Source organism: Lithobates pipiens, unplaced genomic scaffold (genome assembly GCF_037356315.1).
Source record: "Lithobates pipiens isolate NorthernLeopardFrog02 unplaced genomic scaffold, aLitPip1_a1.2 Scaffold_19, whole genome shotgun sequence".
NCBI classification, from domain to species: domain Eukaryota; kingdom Metazoa; phylum Chordata; class Amphibia; order Anura; family Ranidae; genus Lithobates; species Lithobates pipiens.
The window spans coordinates 536194830-536208063 of record NW_027507764.1 but is presented as its reverse complement, the minus strand read 5'-3'; the positions used below and the strand labels follow the sequence as shown (position 1 = coordinate 536208063).

Below are 13234 nucleotides of genomic sequence, written 5' to 3'. Positions count from 1 at the left end.
TAATTGGCCACAGGCAGGATGCCTGTGGCAAATTATAGCTCAGTCGGGTTTAGTACACGCCCCACACTATATAAGGCCGCCAGCGTGGTGGCCTTGTGTAGTGTGTTGGCGTGCAGGGAAAGAGCAAGATAGGCAGGGACAGTGTATTTTTGCTTGGGAACCTAGCGCTGTTACAGTGGGTGTTGTGTGCCTCCTGCACAGTATGCACCTGAAGCTACCCCTTATTGCTGGTGTTGTTCTGTTTCTGTAATACAGGCATCTGCAGCAGTTAGAGTGGGTGTTGTGTACCTCCCGCACAGTATACACCTGAAGATTCCCCGTATTGCTGGTGTTGTTCTGTTGCATATCTTGCATCTTAGCCTTTAAAATTAGCACTTTTCATTTCAAACTTTCGAGTCCCATAGACTTTAATAGGGTTCTAAAGTTCGTATGAATTTTAGGCCCGTTCCCTTATAGCCATTTTTGAAGACTGATATCCAGTATGCAAATAGGAGGTCAATTTATGAGAACTATATGGTCTGCAGAATAATCAGATGTGCCACATTAGATGGTGCTGTTGCAAAGATATTAATAATATACAGCTTATGATAGCCATGATGTTGCATGGTTACACGTGTTAGCTATTAAAGTGGTTGTAAACCCCATTCATGAAATCTTACCTAGGCACATATATCTCTAGTGTTTTTAAGGCCGAAGTAATGGCCACTAGGAAGACCACTTTCTGAGAAATAGTCAACAAGGGAATTTCCCTGATGTTCTCAAATGGTGGTTTCTGAATCACCGATAGCACCAGGTTCAGAACCCACAGGGGTAAAGGTGGATGCACTGGGGGAACTACATGCCAGACCCCTTGAATAAAAGGGCTCACAAGAGAGTGAGACGCCAGAGATCGTTGGAAAAAAACAGCCAAGGCTGATATTTGTCCCTTAATGGTGCTTAGAGTACCGTGTTTTTCTGCTGCTCCGTTCCTTTGTTATCAGCATGATAACTTCTGACAAGTTTTCCAACACAGGAGATAGAAGCAGCTGAAAATCTGTGTCGGGGAGGGTGCTTAAAGGTAGATTAGCAGAGAGCTGGTCTATCCAGACTGCAGCTCTGCAAGTTTGTTCATCCTCTGCCAATGTGGGGGGCGGGGGTGCTTTCTTCCAATCAGCTCACACACAGTGTAAACCCCAAGACTCCTCACCCACTGCTGGAAGAGGAAATACGATTTGTAACACAATGTGCACTTTCTAAAGAGTGTAAAAAGCTTAAGACAGTAGATATACAAGTAAAACTTATGTAGGGGGATTTGTTTAATCTTTATGAATCATCTGAGGCTGTTCACGTCTCTGGGTATACGGAAGGGTTTACATCCACTTTAAAGCGGAGGGCCGTTTAAAAAAAAAAAAAAAAAAAAGTCAGCAGCTGCAAACACTGCAGCTGCTGACTTAATCAGCCCACTTACCTGTCCAGGGCGCCCGCGATGTCGGCCGCCCGAGGCTGACCCATCCCTCGGCTCTCGGGTCCCGGCGCCGCCATTCCTTGTAAGGGAAACAGGCAGTGGAGCCTTACGGCTTCACTGCCCGTTTCCTACTGCGCATGCGCGAGTCACGCAGCGCTTTGTGAATGGGACGCGCTGTGTTCTGGAACACACAGTTCCCAGAACACAGCGCGACCCATTACCCAGAAGACGCCGCACGGAGGAGAGAAGAAAGAAGATCTCCGTGGAGGAGGAAGAGGAAGATTAGGATTATGTGCCTAGCAACAGGCACTTCTGGTAAGTAAAAAAAGCAATTTTTTTCATTTTTTTTTTTCAGGGTGGCCCTCCACTTTAAGTGTGCACTTGATATTTTGAGTGCAGAGTTTATGTGGCTTTACTTTACTCTTTACTTAAAGCATTTATTACCCCAACACTTCATATTCCTGATATGTGCCTGCTGTACAATGTACTTGTATGAGAAAGTATCCTGTTCTCTTTGTATTGCTTCCTTTGAGTTCCTGTCAGTCCCTCTGCTTTCCTATTAAAAACTGGCCATGCTAAGCAGGAGAACAGCTGTGCTAGGAACTCAGTATGCTCTCCTCCAATGGTCAGACTTGTCCTGACATGCCCCCTGCTGCACAGCCTGTCACTGGGAAGATCAGTGTGCTGCAGCTTCTCCTACCCCCAGCTATTATGCAGCTGAAAACAGAGGGCATGTGATTGTTTATAAAAAAGGGAAAAAGGGTATTTATATATTTTTTTATATCTATACAAGAATGTTTTGACTTTCACTTATATTTTAAACTGAATGGGTTGTTTTACAAGGTGATCATTTACAATCTCTTTAACTGACTAATAGGTAGGTGTAATGGTAAGTCTCTGTTCTGCTTCTGAATTGCACTGAAGTCACTATAAAAGAGTGGTCAGTTCCTTACCTGTATAGAGATATAGGTGGCATTGAGCACTGTTGTTTTGAAGGAGGGTGCTGATCCTGCTATTGAACTATTTGTGAGGTTTTTTAATTCCAATTTACCGTAAATTATAAGTTTCTCCAGATAGGGGAGGTCTATATCTGCTATAATCCACTTGCCTGAAAAAGGAGGAACAAAGCATGTTTAGCAGTCCAAGCTGTGGTGGGTGTTCTTCTTCACACAGCCAACTACAGTTATGTCAACTTCCCTTGTGGCTGGGTTCACACTATGTGCAGCCGTGGGGCACAACAGGGGGTCTGGTGTCTAGAAGTCTACCCTTCACTTTTTCAGGTCCGAATTAGGTCCAAATTTTTGGCTGAATTCAGACCTGAAATGGAGTCAAAGACACACAGGACTCTTCTACTGTGTGCTCTGCGGCCGTTCCGGAGATGTTTAAAATGGCCCCATTGAGAGCGGTCCCAGTCTCCTCTTATGCAAATTGGATGCAGAGGAACCCGCATCCAATTCACAATAGTGTGAACCGTCTAAATTGGAAACAAAATATTTAAAGATTACACAACCTTGATGCCACATTTTGGGTTGAACATTTTATCCTCACCAGCTACTGCTGCTGTCATTAAAAAAAGAAACTATGGATGGAGGAGTTTTTAGCTACAGTTAATATCACTGAGACTCATTATCAAGTACCCGGGCATGGGATCCTTTGAATTTATCCATGGTGCAGCTGGTTAACTTTATCAATCAGTCACAGAAAATTGCCTTATCACAAATGAATAAATATATAACCCAACCAGATAGCACTTGGGTAAACTCATTAGATCCCACTTTAGGCACTATATAGTGAAGCACAGTGAGTTTGCAGACAGTTCATGAGTGTTGGTATCCTCCTGACACAAGTACAGCTGACCAGAATCTGGGCTGGTCTCATCCATGCCATAGGCCTGCATACTAACAGCCCCCTGCTGTTTTTTTTAATCACTCTATATCACAAAAATGTCAGTACGCACAGAAATCCTTTGTGCTTGTGGTTCTTAATTAGAAAATCAACTAAGGTGAACACAGAAGTATGAAGGCCAGACATAGGCATTAAGTCTGGGCTCTGCTTGAAATGTGCACGTGTGTTTTTTTGTACTTCTATGCTAATTTTTAAGCACAATGTAATGAAAAATGCAAGCATGGAGGACCTTTTTGTAGGAACAAAACCTCATCAAAATCACACACTTATGCCTCGTACACACGATCGGACTTTCCGACAATAAGACCGTGAATTTTTGTTCGAGGTTGTTGGCTGCAAACTTGTCTTGCATACACACGGTCACACAAATGTTGGCCAACAATTACGAATGTAGTGACGTACAAGACTGAGTGCTTCCGGCTCGTACTTGATTTCGAGCATGCGTGAACTTTTGTGCAACGGACTTGTGTACACATGATCGGAAAGTCCGACAATAAAAGTTTGTTGGCGGAAAATTTGAGAAACTGCTAGCCAATATTTGTTGGTGGAAAGTCTGACAACAATGTTTGATGGAGCATACACACGGTCGGACTTTCAGCCAACAAGCTCACATCCAACATTTCCCATCGGAAAATCCGACCATGTGTATGCGGCATTAAACTTGGTCCAATATAAAATTATCAATTATTTGGTTTAGGAATAAAAACAAAACATTTTTACCTGCAGGAATGATGACAGTTGATCCATTTTTTGGGACAGTATAATTGTTTTCTACAGAAGATTGCCAGAAGGAGTTGTTAGACCAAAGACTGGAGACAAAAACACATATTTGTTGAGCCAAACATTAAGGTTGAATAATAAGCAATGACCAGAACTCTACTGCTACAAATTGTTGCAAAGTGGGATCATAATTTCTATTGATAAAAACTAAACAAACTAGACAACTGCCCCCCATGCACACACCACATTTATTTTATGGTTTAGGCTTATCATTTTGCAGAGACTCAAGCGTCTAGCACTTTTTTACTTGAAGGTTCCACTTTTTCCAAGTTTGAAACAGAATGGTTGAGGTTAGATACTCTAAAAGGTTTCTCAGAGTGTGGTCAGTGACTGAGCTCAGAAAACACTTAAAAGGTGCATTTTTAGTGCACCCTGTAAAGTGTTATGCCCTGTACACACGATCAGACTTTCCGACAACAAAACCGTGGATTTTTGTTCGAAGGATGTTGGCTCCAACTTGTCTTGCATAGACACGGTCACACAAATGTTGGCCAACAATTACGAACGTGGGAACATGGTGACGTAAAAGACGTACCATGAGCTGAGAAAAAGGAAGTTCAATAGCCAGTGTGGCTCCTTCTGCTTGATTCCGAGCATGCGTGAACTTTTGTGCGTTGGACTTGTGTACACACGTTTGGAAATTCCGACGACAACGTTTTATCCACGGAAAATTTGAGAACCTGCTAGTCAACATTTGTTGGCGGAAAGTCCAACAACAAATGTTCGATGGAGCATACACATGGTCGGACTATCAGCCAACAAGCTCACATTCAACATTTGTTGGTGGAAAATACGACCGTGTGTATGGGGCATTCGTGTAGGACTCATCAGGCATGAGTACAATGATGAGATGGCAAGAGTACATATTTTAGCCAAAATACAAACTATTGCCTCTTGAGTTTGTAAGAATTTTTGCAACTTTTTTGGAGTATGCAATATGCAGCCAAATTGAAATAACACCTACTTCGTTTTTTTTACCATTAAAATAGCATAACTAACATTAAAGCTAGTTACCTTTTTAAAGTGGAAGTTCTGTCAAAATCTAGTTAAGGCTAATCTACTCCCACCCCCATTCTAAGACTATTCTATCTACCCTGTAAAAGAAAATATGCTTATACTAACCTATCCTGAAGCCGTTCCAGTCCGGTCACATGATCGAGGCTTAGCGCTGCCTTCAATGTAGAAGCGGGGAAAATGACAAAGCATAGTAGGCCTATGTGTGATGTCACTGCACAGTTATTTGCAGCCGTTGTCGTCAATCTACCCTCTACATTGAAGCTGCCGCTGGAGATATAATGTGACAGGACCAGAGCAGCTTCAGAACAGGTAAGTATAAGTATCTTTTCTTTCACAGGGTAGATAAAATAGTCTTAGAATGGGGATGGGAATAGGTTTGGCCCTAGTTAGATTTTAACTGAGCTTCCACTTGAAAGTGATTGTAAAGTCCTGTTCGTTTTTTTAAAGTTAAAAATAACAAACATGTCATACTTACCTGCTCTGTGCAGTGGTTTTGCCCAGAGCAGCCTGGATCCCCCTCTTCTCAGGTCCCTCTTTGGCGCTCCTGGCCCTTCCTTCCTGTTGAGTGCCCCCACAGCAAGCAGCTTTCTATGGGGAACCCGAGCCGAGACACAGCTCCCTGTGTCAATTCAGACATGGAGACGTGACCCATTCCTATCCCCTTTCTCTCCTTATTGACTGACTGGCTTTGATTGTCAGCAGAGGGAGCCAATGGTGCAGTGCTGCTGTCTCAGCCAATGAGGAGGGGAGTCAAGGGCAGCCGAGATACTACTGCAACATCGCTGGATCTAGATGGGGCTCAGGTAAGGATTGGGGGGGCTGAGGGGACAGAAGGTTTTTTAATTCTATTCATTAAGATAAAAAACGTTATGCCTTTACAGTCACTTTAAGTGTTTTTTTTCTGGCTTAAAAATACTTACATGCTGTCTCTGCTTTGTAATATTTATGAGGGAGCTATGAAGTAATTGTAACATAATTAACCCTAGCTGTACTGTGTTCACGGTTATTTATTATCAGTTGCAAACTAGATTTAAACACTATCTGTCCCAACAAAGGGTTAAAAATTTAGAAACTATCCTCCATTGTATGTTATTGAGGTATAGCTCACTCTGTAGAGACAATAATAATGTTAAGCCTAGTACACATAGGCCAAATGTCAGGCGGTATTGGCCAGTTCAATAGAAACCCTCCGGCATTCGGCTCCTGTGTACTGCAGCCGGTCCAACAGAAGCTGTCCGTTCGACTGGTTTCTGACAAAGGGTATGACTGAAAAAAGTCTGCCGACCAAATGCTGATCAGCGCTCTCAGCCAATGACTGATTAGAAGTCAGCAGCTACAGTTTTTGTAGCTACTGATTTTAAATAAACACAAATATGAAGGGAGCTCCTCCTTAAAAATCACAAGTGGCAACTCACAAGATGCATACGGATAAGAGCAAAATGCTCCTATCCGTATACATCTTGTGAGTTGCCACTTGTGATTTTTTAACAAAGTATTTTCCTACTGACTGAGTTGGATTCCGCTGCTGTTTCCTTTTTACTTTTAGTATGTTGCAGTTAACAGTAAAAGGTTTCTTTGTGTATGCTCTATGAAGGAGCTGTGATAATCAATAAAATGTGTCAGTTTTCTTTACATGGGTAAAACCTTAGAGTTGTATTGCTGTTTAAGCTTGTGAGTGACAATCTAATTTTTTTTTGGTTCCAATAGTTTTTATAAATTTTTCAAAACAGCATACAGAACATTATGCCCAAATATTCATTAGAAGATTGTTGAAACAGGGATGCAATATACAATGTGCTTGTTGGCTCTTCTCATATAAGTAATAACAAGACCCATTAATAAAGGTTATACTATGTCCTAAAAGGCTTCCTTGTCTCCTGATAGCATCCCTCAAAACCAAAAAGTCCACCCTCCCCCACCCCTCTCTCCATCATTATGGTGTGGCCGAACCATCGTCTAAAAAATAAATAAAAAAAAATGATGGAGCAGAAAAACCAAAACTATAAACATTACAAGAACCAAGAAAAAAAAAAGGGGGGGGGGAGAAATAAGAAATTGGGTAGAGTAGAACAAAGTGGAATGGGATGGGTCCCCTGGGTCCCGGCCTCTCAGCACAAATAACCCAGCCTTCAGGGAACTGGAAGATAAGCAATCCAGGGTTTCCAAACTTTCTCAAATCTAGCCTGCCTATCTTGTCTTATACTGGCCAGTTTTTTGTTGATCATGATCCAGGACACCTTGTGTTTTACCAAGGTAACATTAATTACAGGCATTTTCCATGCACGGGCTATGGTTATTTTAGCCGCTAGGAGAATAAAAAATATGAGAGATCGTAGATGTCTGGTGATCTGCTCCGATAAGTCAGTAAACAACCCTATTTTGGCCTCTCTGGGTATATTTTGTCCTGTCACTAAGTAGATCAGGTTGAATATTCTGATCCAAAAACATCGGACCTTCGGGCAAGACCACCAGACATACACCACCAGATACATATCTCCTTCCTGTCCGCATCCCCTGAAACAAAGGGGTGAAGTACCAGGGTATAGTTTAGCTAGCCTTGTAGGGACAAGGTACCAACACGCTAGAACCTTATAGTTTGCCTCTACCAGTGAGGTACAATCTAAAATTTTAACCACTGTCAACAGAATGGCAGAGGGAAACTTCTAATTATAAGTACAAAAACATCTAAAGTACATTTTCCTTATTTTTGTTAAAGTGGAGTTCCACCCAAAAATGGAACTTCCACTTTTCAGATTCCCCCCCCCCCTCCAGTGTCACATTTGGCCCCTTTTGGGGGGAGCAGATATCTGTATAATCCAGGTATTTGCTCCCACTTCTAGGCATAGATCGCCACAGTGGTCTATGCCATGTCTGGCCCCTCCTCCAACCCCCCACTGTCTGCTGGGAGACACACAGGTCCCAGAAGACAGCAGGGACCAGTGAGATTGTGCACCGCAATGTGCGCATGTGCAGTAGGGAACCAGGCTGTGAGGCCGCAAGGCTTCACTTCCTCATTCCCTTCCACCCAGGAGCCGAGGGACAGATGGGGTGAGGAGATCGCGGTTGCCCTAGGCAGGTAAGTGTCCTAATATTAAAAGTCAGTAGCTGCAGTATTTGTAGCTGCTGACTTTTAATTGTTTTTTTTTTCAGTTGAACTTCGCTTTAATAAATAAAATGTAAACAAGATTGACAAACTCTTGTGCTGATTATATGAAGGGGATTTTCTTTTTGTTTGCGCTCATACTTACTCATACATTGTAGCTGTTGGTGCTATGGTAGGAGGAGGAGGAGGGATGCAGTTTTTGAAGTAACACTGATAGACCAGCAAGTTCACATTTGTGTTAGACAAAGTTGTATCCAGCATTCCTGCCACCGCACGTCTGCGGAGCTTGCGTTTTCCAGACACTACAAAAATAATGTTATTGTTTAAGCATAAAATACTGAGTTTTCCTTATTCTATTTATCTATGTAGTCAGTTCATTATTTCAATAAATACTTTTTTTTTTAATTGTTGAAAATGAGTAAATTACTTTGAAATCCTAAATAACAGTTATGTAAAGTGAAAATAAAATTAAAATATATTTCTACTTTTGCAGGGAAATTGGGATAATGCCTGCTTTATATTTGTTACATATACTCATTAATGTATGTCCTAAAAGTGCAGTGCTAAATAAAATTACCATATATCACATGCATCAACTGTTTGCACAGGAGCACTTTAGTGATAAGTTTATGAACTTTGCACTTTATGAATATAATATATTTTGCACTTTTGCATAAGAACACTTTTGGATTAATTAATATTTTGATTGGATTTTCTCTTTTTAGGTTTTGCACGGGGTAGTTTTATTTAGCGCTGCACTTTTAGGACATACATATTTGATTAACCTGGTATTCAAGTTTTAGTGCACAGCTGCTGTATTTACTTTTGATAGCACACTAGTGCAGATTTATTTTCTATATATACTCATAAACGTAGCTTAAAATATATATTTTTAAAAAAAGCTGCTTTAAAAAATGTTTTTGCTTGCTTAAATATCCTACCTAGTTTACAATATTAGGGATGGGCTGTGGAGTAATGTTTAACATAATTAACTCTGTACTGTGCTGGTAGGTCTCATTATCAATTGTCAGCTAGACTTGTCTGCCCTAAAAAAGGGTTAAATATCTCATGGCTTTTGTTAATACGCTTTAAAAAAAAAACAAAAAACTGTTTTTCAAGTCTGTCCCTTATCTTCAAATTACCATCCATTTGAGACAATAAAAGCTGCCTATAGATAACATAGATATACATAATAAACTGATCCCTACCCACCACAATAAAGTCATATTTCTGAGATCCATCATTTCATACTGATCTGTGCTGTGAAATGTGAATTCAAAAACTTTGAAATAGACTGCATTTTCCCATTTAACAACTCATACATGACAGCAGAAGAACGGATGTGACCACTGTGGCTGCCTGCTTTGGTGGCAAGATATTTTCCCCGCAGCTAAAGTCATTGCATCGCCCCACTTTATAGACCAATTTGGCCTTATTCTGGAAAATTTTAAAACAAATGGTCATACAAAAATGTATACAAAGATTTAAACATTTATATGCAAATTCTAAGTATGTTTGATAACATGACAAATGTTGGTTGAAAGTACTTAAAAATATTGTTGGCTTTTAACATTTGATTTTGGAATGAATAGACTTTCTTGAAAAACAAACGCATACACTAAAATATGTTCAGTCCAGAAACATTTTCCATATTGTACCTCATCATCACCACAGTCAAAAACCAATGTAGATTTGACCCCACTAACAATTTTTAAAGTTGTTTGAATTTCCTTTAAAAAAAAATTGCTTTCCTCGTTCTTGAGGCTATAAGCAATTTCTTTAAGTGACACAACTCAGGACGGGCTGTGTCAGGCAGTCACTATCTGGTCTCAGAAAATTATTGAAAAGGCATTTGAGGTTAGCCCAAAAAAAAGCTGAGAAATGTTTTGCAGTGCTTAGCTTTGAATTGCTCAAAAGTGCTAGCAAATTTGTACCTACCCAGGTAGGTCAGTGTAGTTGTGTTGCCAGCGAAGTACCAGTCTCCATTAGTATTGTTGTTGTAGCTCAGAGGCTGTGTAGACCCATTACGCACGTCAGTTATTTGAAACATATCTGGCTGCTGAGTTAGGTTGTGTGATATCATCACATAGTCCTCACTCTGTAAAAAATATAAAACATAACATGTAATAACAAATGTGGTATAGTGCAGCTTTGAGGAACAATGGATTTTCTAATCCAACTTGAATCACGCAAATGTAGAATTCTACAGTTTGAGTATGCAAAAAAAAATATCATCCCTGGACTCCTAGTACCATAGTGTAGCAGAGACGATTCTTTTCTTCCTCTCTTATTATTGGTTGTCTGCTGCCTGATAGCTATATTGGCTGGCTATCTGCTCATATACAAACCCTGGCAAAAAGTATGTAATCACCACTCTTGTAAAATGTTCATTCAATTGTTTAATTGTGTAAAATAAAAAACAAATTACAAACATGCCTCAAAACTATTTTCATTTAACATTCCAACCATCTGCCTTTAAGAAACACTTAAAAAAATCAAATAAAATATAGAAAACTGTAGTCAGTTGCAACTGTTTTTGCAGATCGAGCAGAAAAAAATATGGAATCACTAAATTCTTATGAAAATATTTTGGAATCACCATGTACTTTGCAGTTCTAAAACAAACATCTGCATCAGATTACATAGTGAAAATGAGGTCATCATCACCAGACATCCTTTTAATTGATGGAATAAGAAAGTATTGAAAATTTCAATATAAACTTGTGCATTTATTGAAGATTTAATGACTGTCATTTCCCCCATTTATTGAAGATTTAATGACTGTCATTTCCCCGTACCTTTACCTGAAATGCAACCCCATATCATCAATGATTGTGGAAATTTGCATGCTTTCTTCAGGAGATCATCTTCATACATTTCATTGGAATGCTACCAAACAAAAGTTCTATTGGACAAGGTGGGGAAGTGGGGTGGACAGGAACTCTTTGTACATACATATTTATATTGCTCCAAGATGGACCATGGTAACTGTACAAAACAGTCAATGGGGGTTATTTACGAAAGGTAAATCCACTTTGCACTGAAAGTGCACTTGGAAGTGCAGTTGCTCTGAATCTAAGGGGTAAATCTGAAATGAGTGGAAGCTCTGCTGATTTTATCATCCAATCATGTGCAAGCTAAAATGCTGTGTTTTATTTTCCTTGCATATCCCCCTCGGATCTACAGTGACTTTACTTCCAAGTGCACTTGCAGTGCAAAGTGGAGTTGCCTTTAGTAAATAACCGCCAATGCCTAAATTCAGCTTTAAATAACAATGTTTCCAAGACAGACACTAGTGAGACACCAATTAAATCTGTAGGAACGTGGAGACATTTTTATAGGAGAGCCTGTCAAATATAGGAAATGCCATTTCTAACTTGTTTTACAAAAAAGGAAAGCTCCAGGGCTACAGTAGGTCAGGACATCATTGCAGGAATCATAGCTGAAGAATATGTATCAGTGATTTGTAGCAGCCGATGTAGCAGAAGATTTGGTTTATCTGCTAAATACCTATATTCCTTTACCTTAAATCCATAGAAAGCTGAAGTGTATGAAATATTTGTGATGAAATTCACATTACTGAAATACCAATTGAAGGAATTAGCATTAGGCAGCAAGGCCATCCATCCATCCGGGTGAGTTAAACGTAAATGTAAGCAGGGAACAACAGTGCGACCTAAATTGAATATAAACATTTTACTGGTAAAAAATAAAACTGAGATCTGGTAAAAAGAGTATTAAAAGGGAGGGGCGAAAGAAAGAAGGAAAATGAAAAGGAATAGTAACTAAAAAGAAAAAAGAAAAGAAAAGAAACAGGAAAGGGAAAGAAAAGTAAGCCAGATAGGAAAAAAATTGTCAGGAAAATAAAATAAAAAAATGAATCTAAAGGAAAGGAAGTAAAAAAGTAAGGGAAAAAGAAAAGTACATATTTAAATGGAAATAGTAGAAATTAAGTAAAACAGAATAGGAAAATGAAAAGAAAGGGCAGAAAAGGAAAGGCAAAAAGGAATGAAATGACAATGTAATAAAAAGGAAAGCTTACGCCAAAATTGAGGCAGTCATTCTGGGCAGAGTCTCCTCCAATGAAAAACTGTGGAGTACCTGGATTACCCATTACCCGCCTCCTGATTTTGATGACACACACCTATTACCATAACTTGCTAGTAACCTTGACTGTGGTCTTCTCTAGGGGTCCCTGATCCCTCTGACCTCCCTTCTCTACTCTAACCACCCCACCCCACCCCCCCCAGCTTTTTTTTTTTTTTTTTTTTTTTTGTATGACAATTTTATCCCCCCCAGCTTTATACATCTATCCACAGGTTTCTCCCATATGCTTCCTTAGAGAGACCCTGGTGAAGCCCCTAATATCCTACTCCCAACATCCCCTTCTGAGGCTCCTAGCTGTGCTTTTTATGATTCACCTTTCTAACCTGATTTATTTGTTGTCATTTTTATTACTAAGCCTAGCCATTAACCTGCCCTTCTTCCACTGTGGGGGCCTGCCCTCTTACGTCATACATTGTATAGATCTGCATATCTGGACACAGCTTTTTCCTTGCTGTGATTTATGTGTTCTATTCATTGATCGCTTATATTTCAAACCTCTTTGTTATGGTCCTTTTGACATGTGTTTTGACATGCACTTTGTCATATTTCAATAAAACATTTGAACAAGAAAAGGGAAAGCTTAGCCCTAATACACACAGCTATTGGAAACATTTTACATGTTTACTAGGAGACTTTTTCATTGTACAAAGCCAATAAGGCATAAAACTTACCAAAGGAGTTGGAAATTATGACATCTTTCCAGAGAAGGGAGGATGGAGATGGTTTATTGAATGCCAGTCGGTGAAAACTGACTGTAGAGTTACAGACAAAACCAGGGAAGCCAACACTCCAATCACTACGTTGGCTACACTGCGATGGGTCAAGCAGTCCACTTGCTGGTACCACCTTTGCTCCTGTTTTACCTATATGAAGTACAA

The 13234-nt window shown here is 39.9% G+C and overlaps 1 protein-coding gene across 1 annotated transcript in view; it reads right to left on the bottom strand.

Moving 5' to 3' along the window:
- The window catches only part of LOC143997557 (fibrocystin-L-like), a 247462-nt gene that overhangs the window by 84878 nt on the left and 149350 nt on the right, over nucleotides 1-13234 (bottom strand). The window contains exons 51-56 of the mRNA XM_077493224.1: nucleotides 13028-13219; nucleotides 11774-11925; nucleotides 10188-10347; nucleotides 8395-8551; nucleotides 4070-4158; nucleotides 2398-2552 (exon numbers count right to left, since the gene is read on the bottom strand). Coding sequence (XP_077349350.1) covers nucleotides 2398-2552; nucleotides 4070-4158; nucleotides 8395-8551; nucleotides 10188-10347; nucleotides 11774-11925; nucleotides 13028-13219 — 905 coding nt within the window. The remainder of the gene's footprint in view (nucleotides 1-2397; nucleotides 2553-4069; nucleotides 4159-8394; nucleotides 8552-10187; nucleotides 10348-11773; nucleotides 11926-13027; nucleotides 13220-13234) is intronic.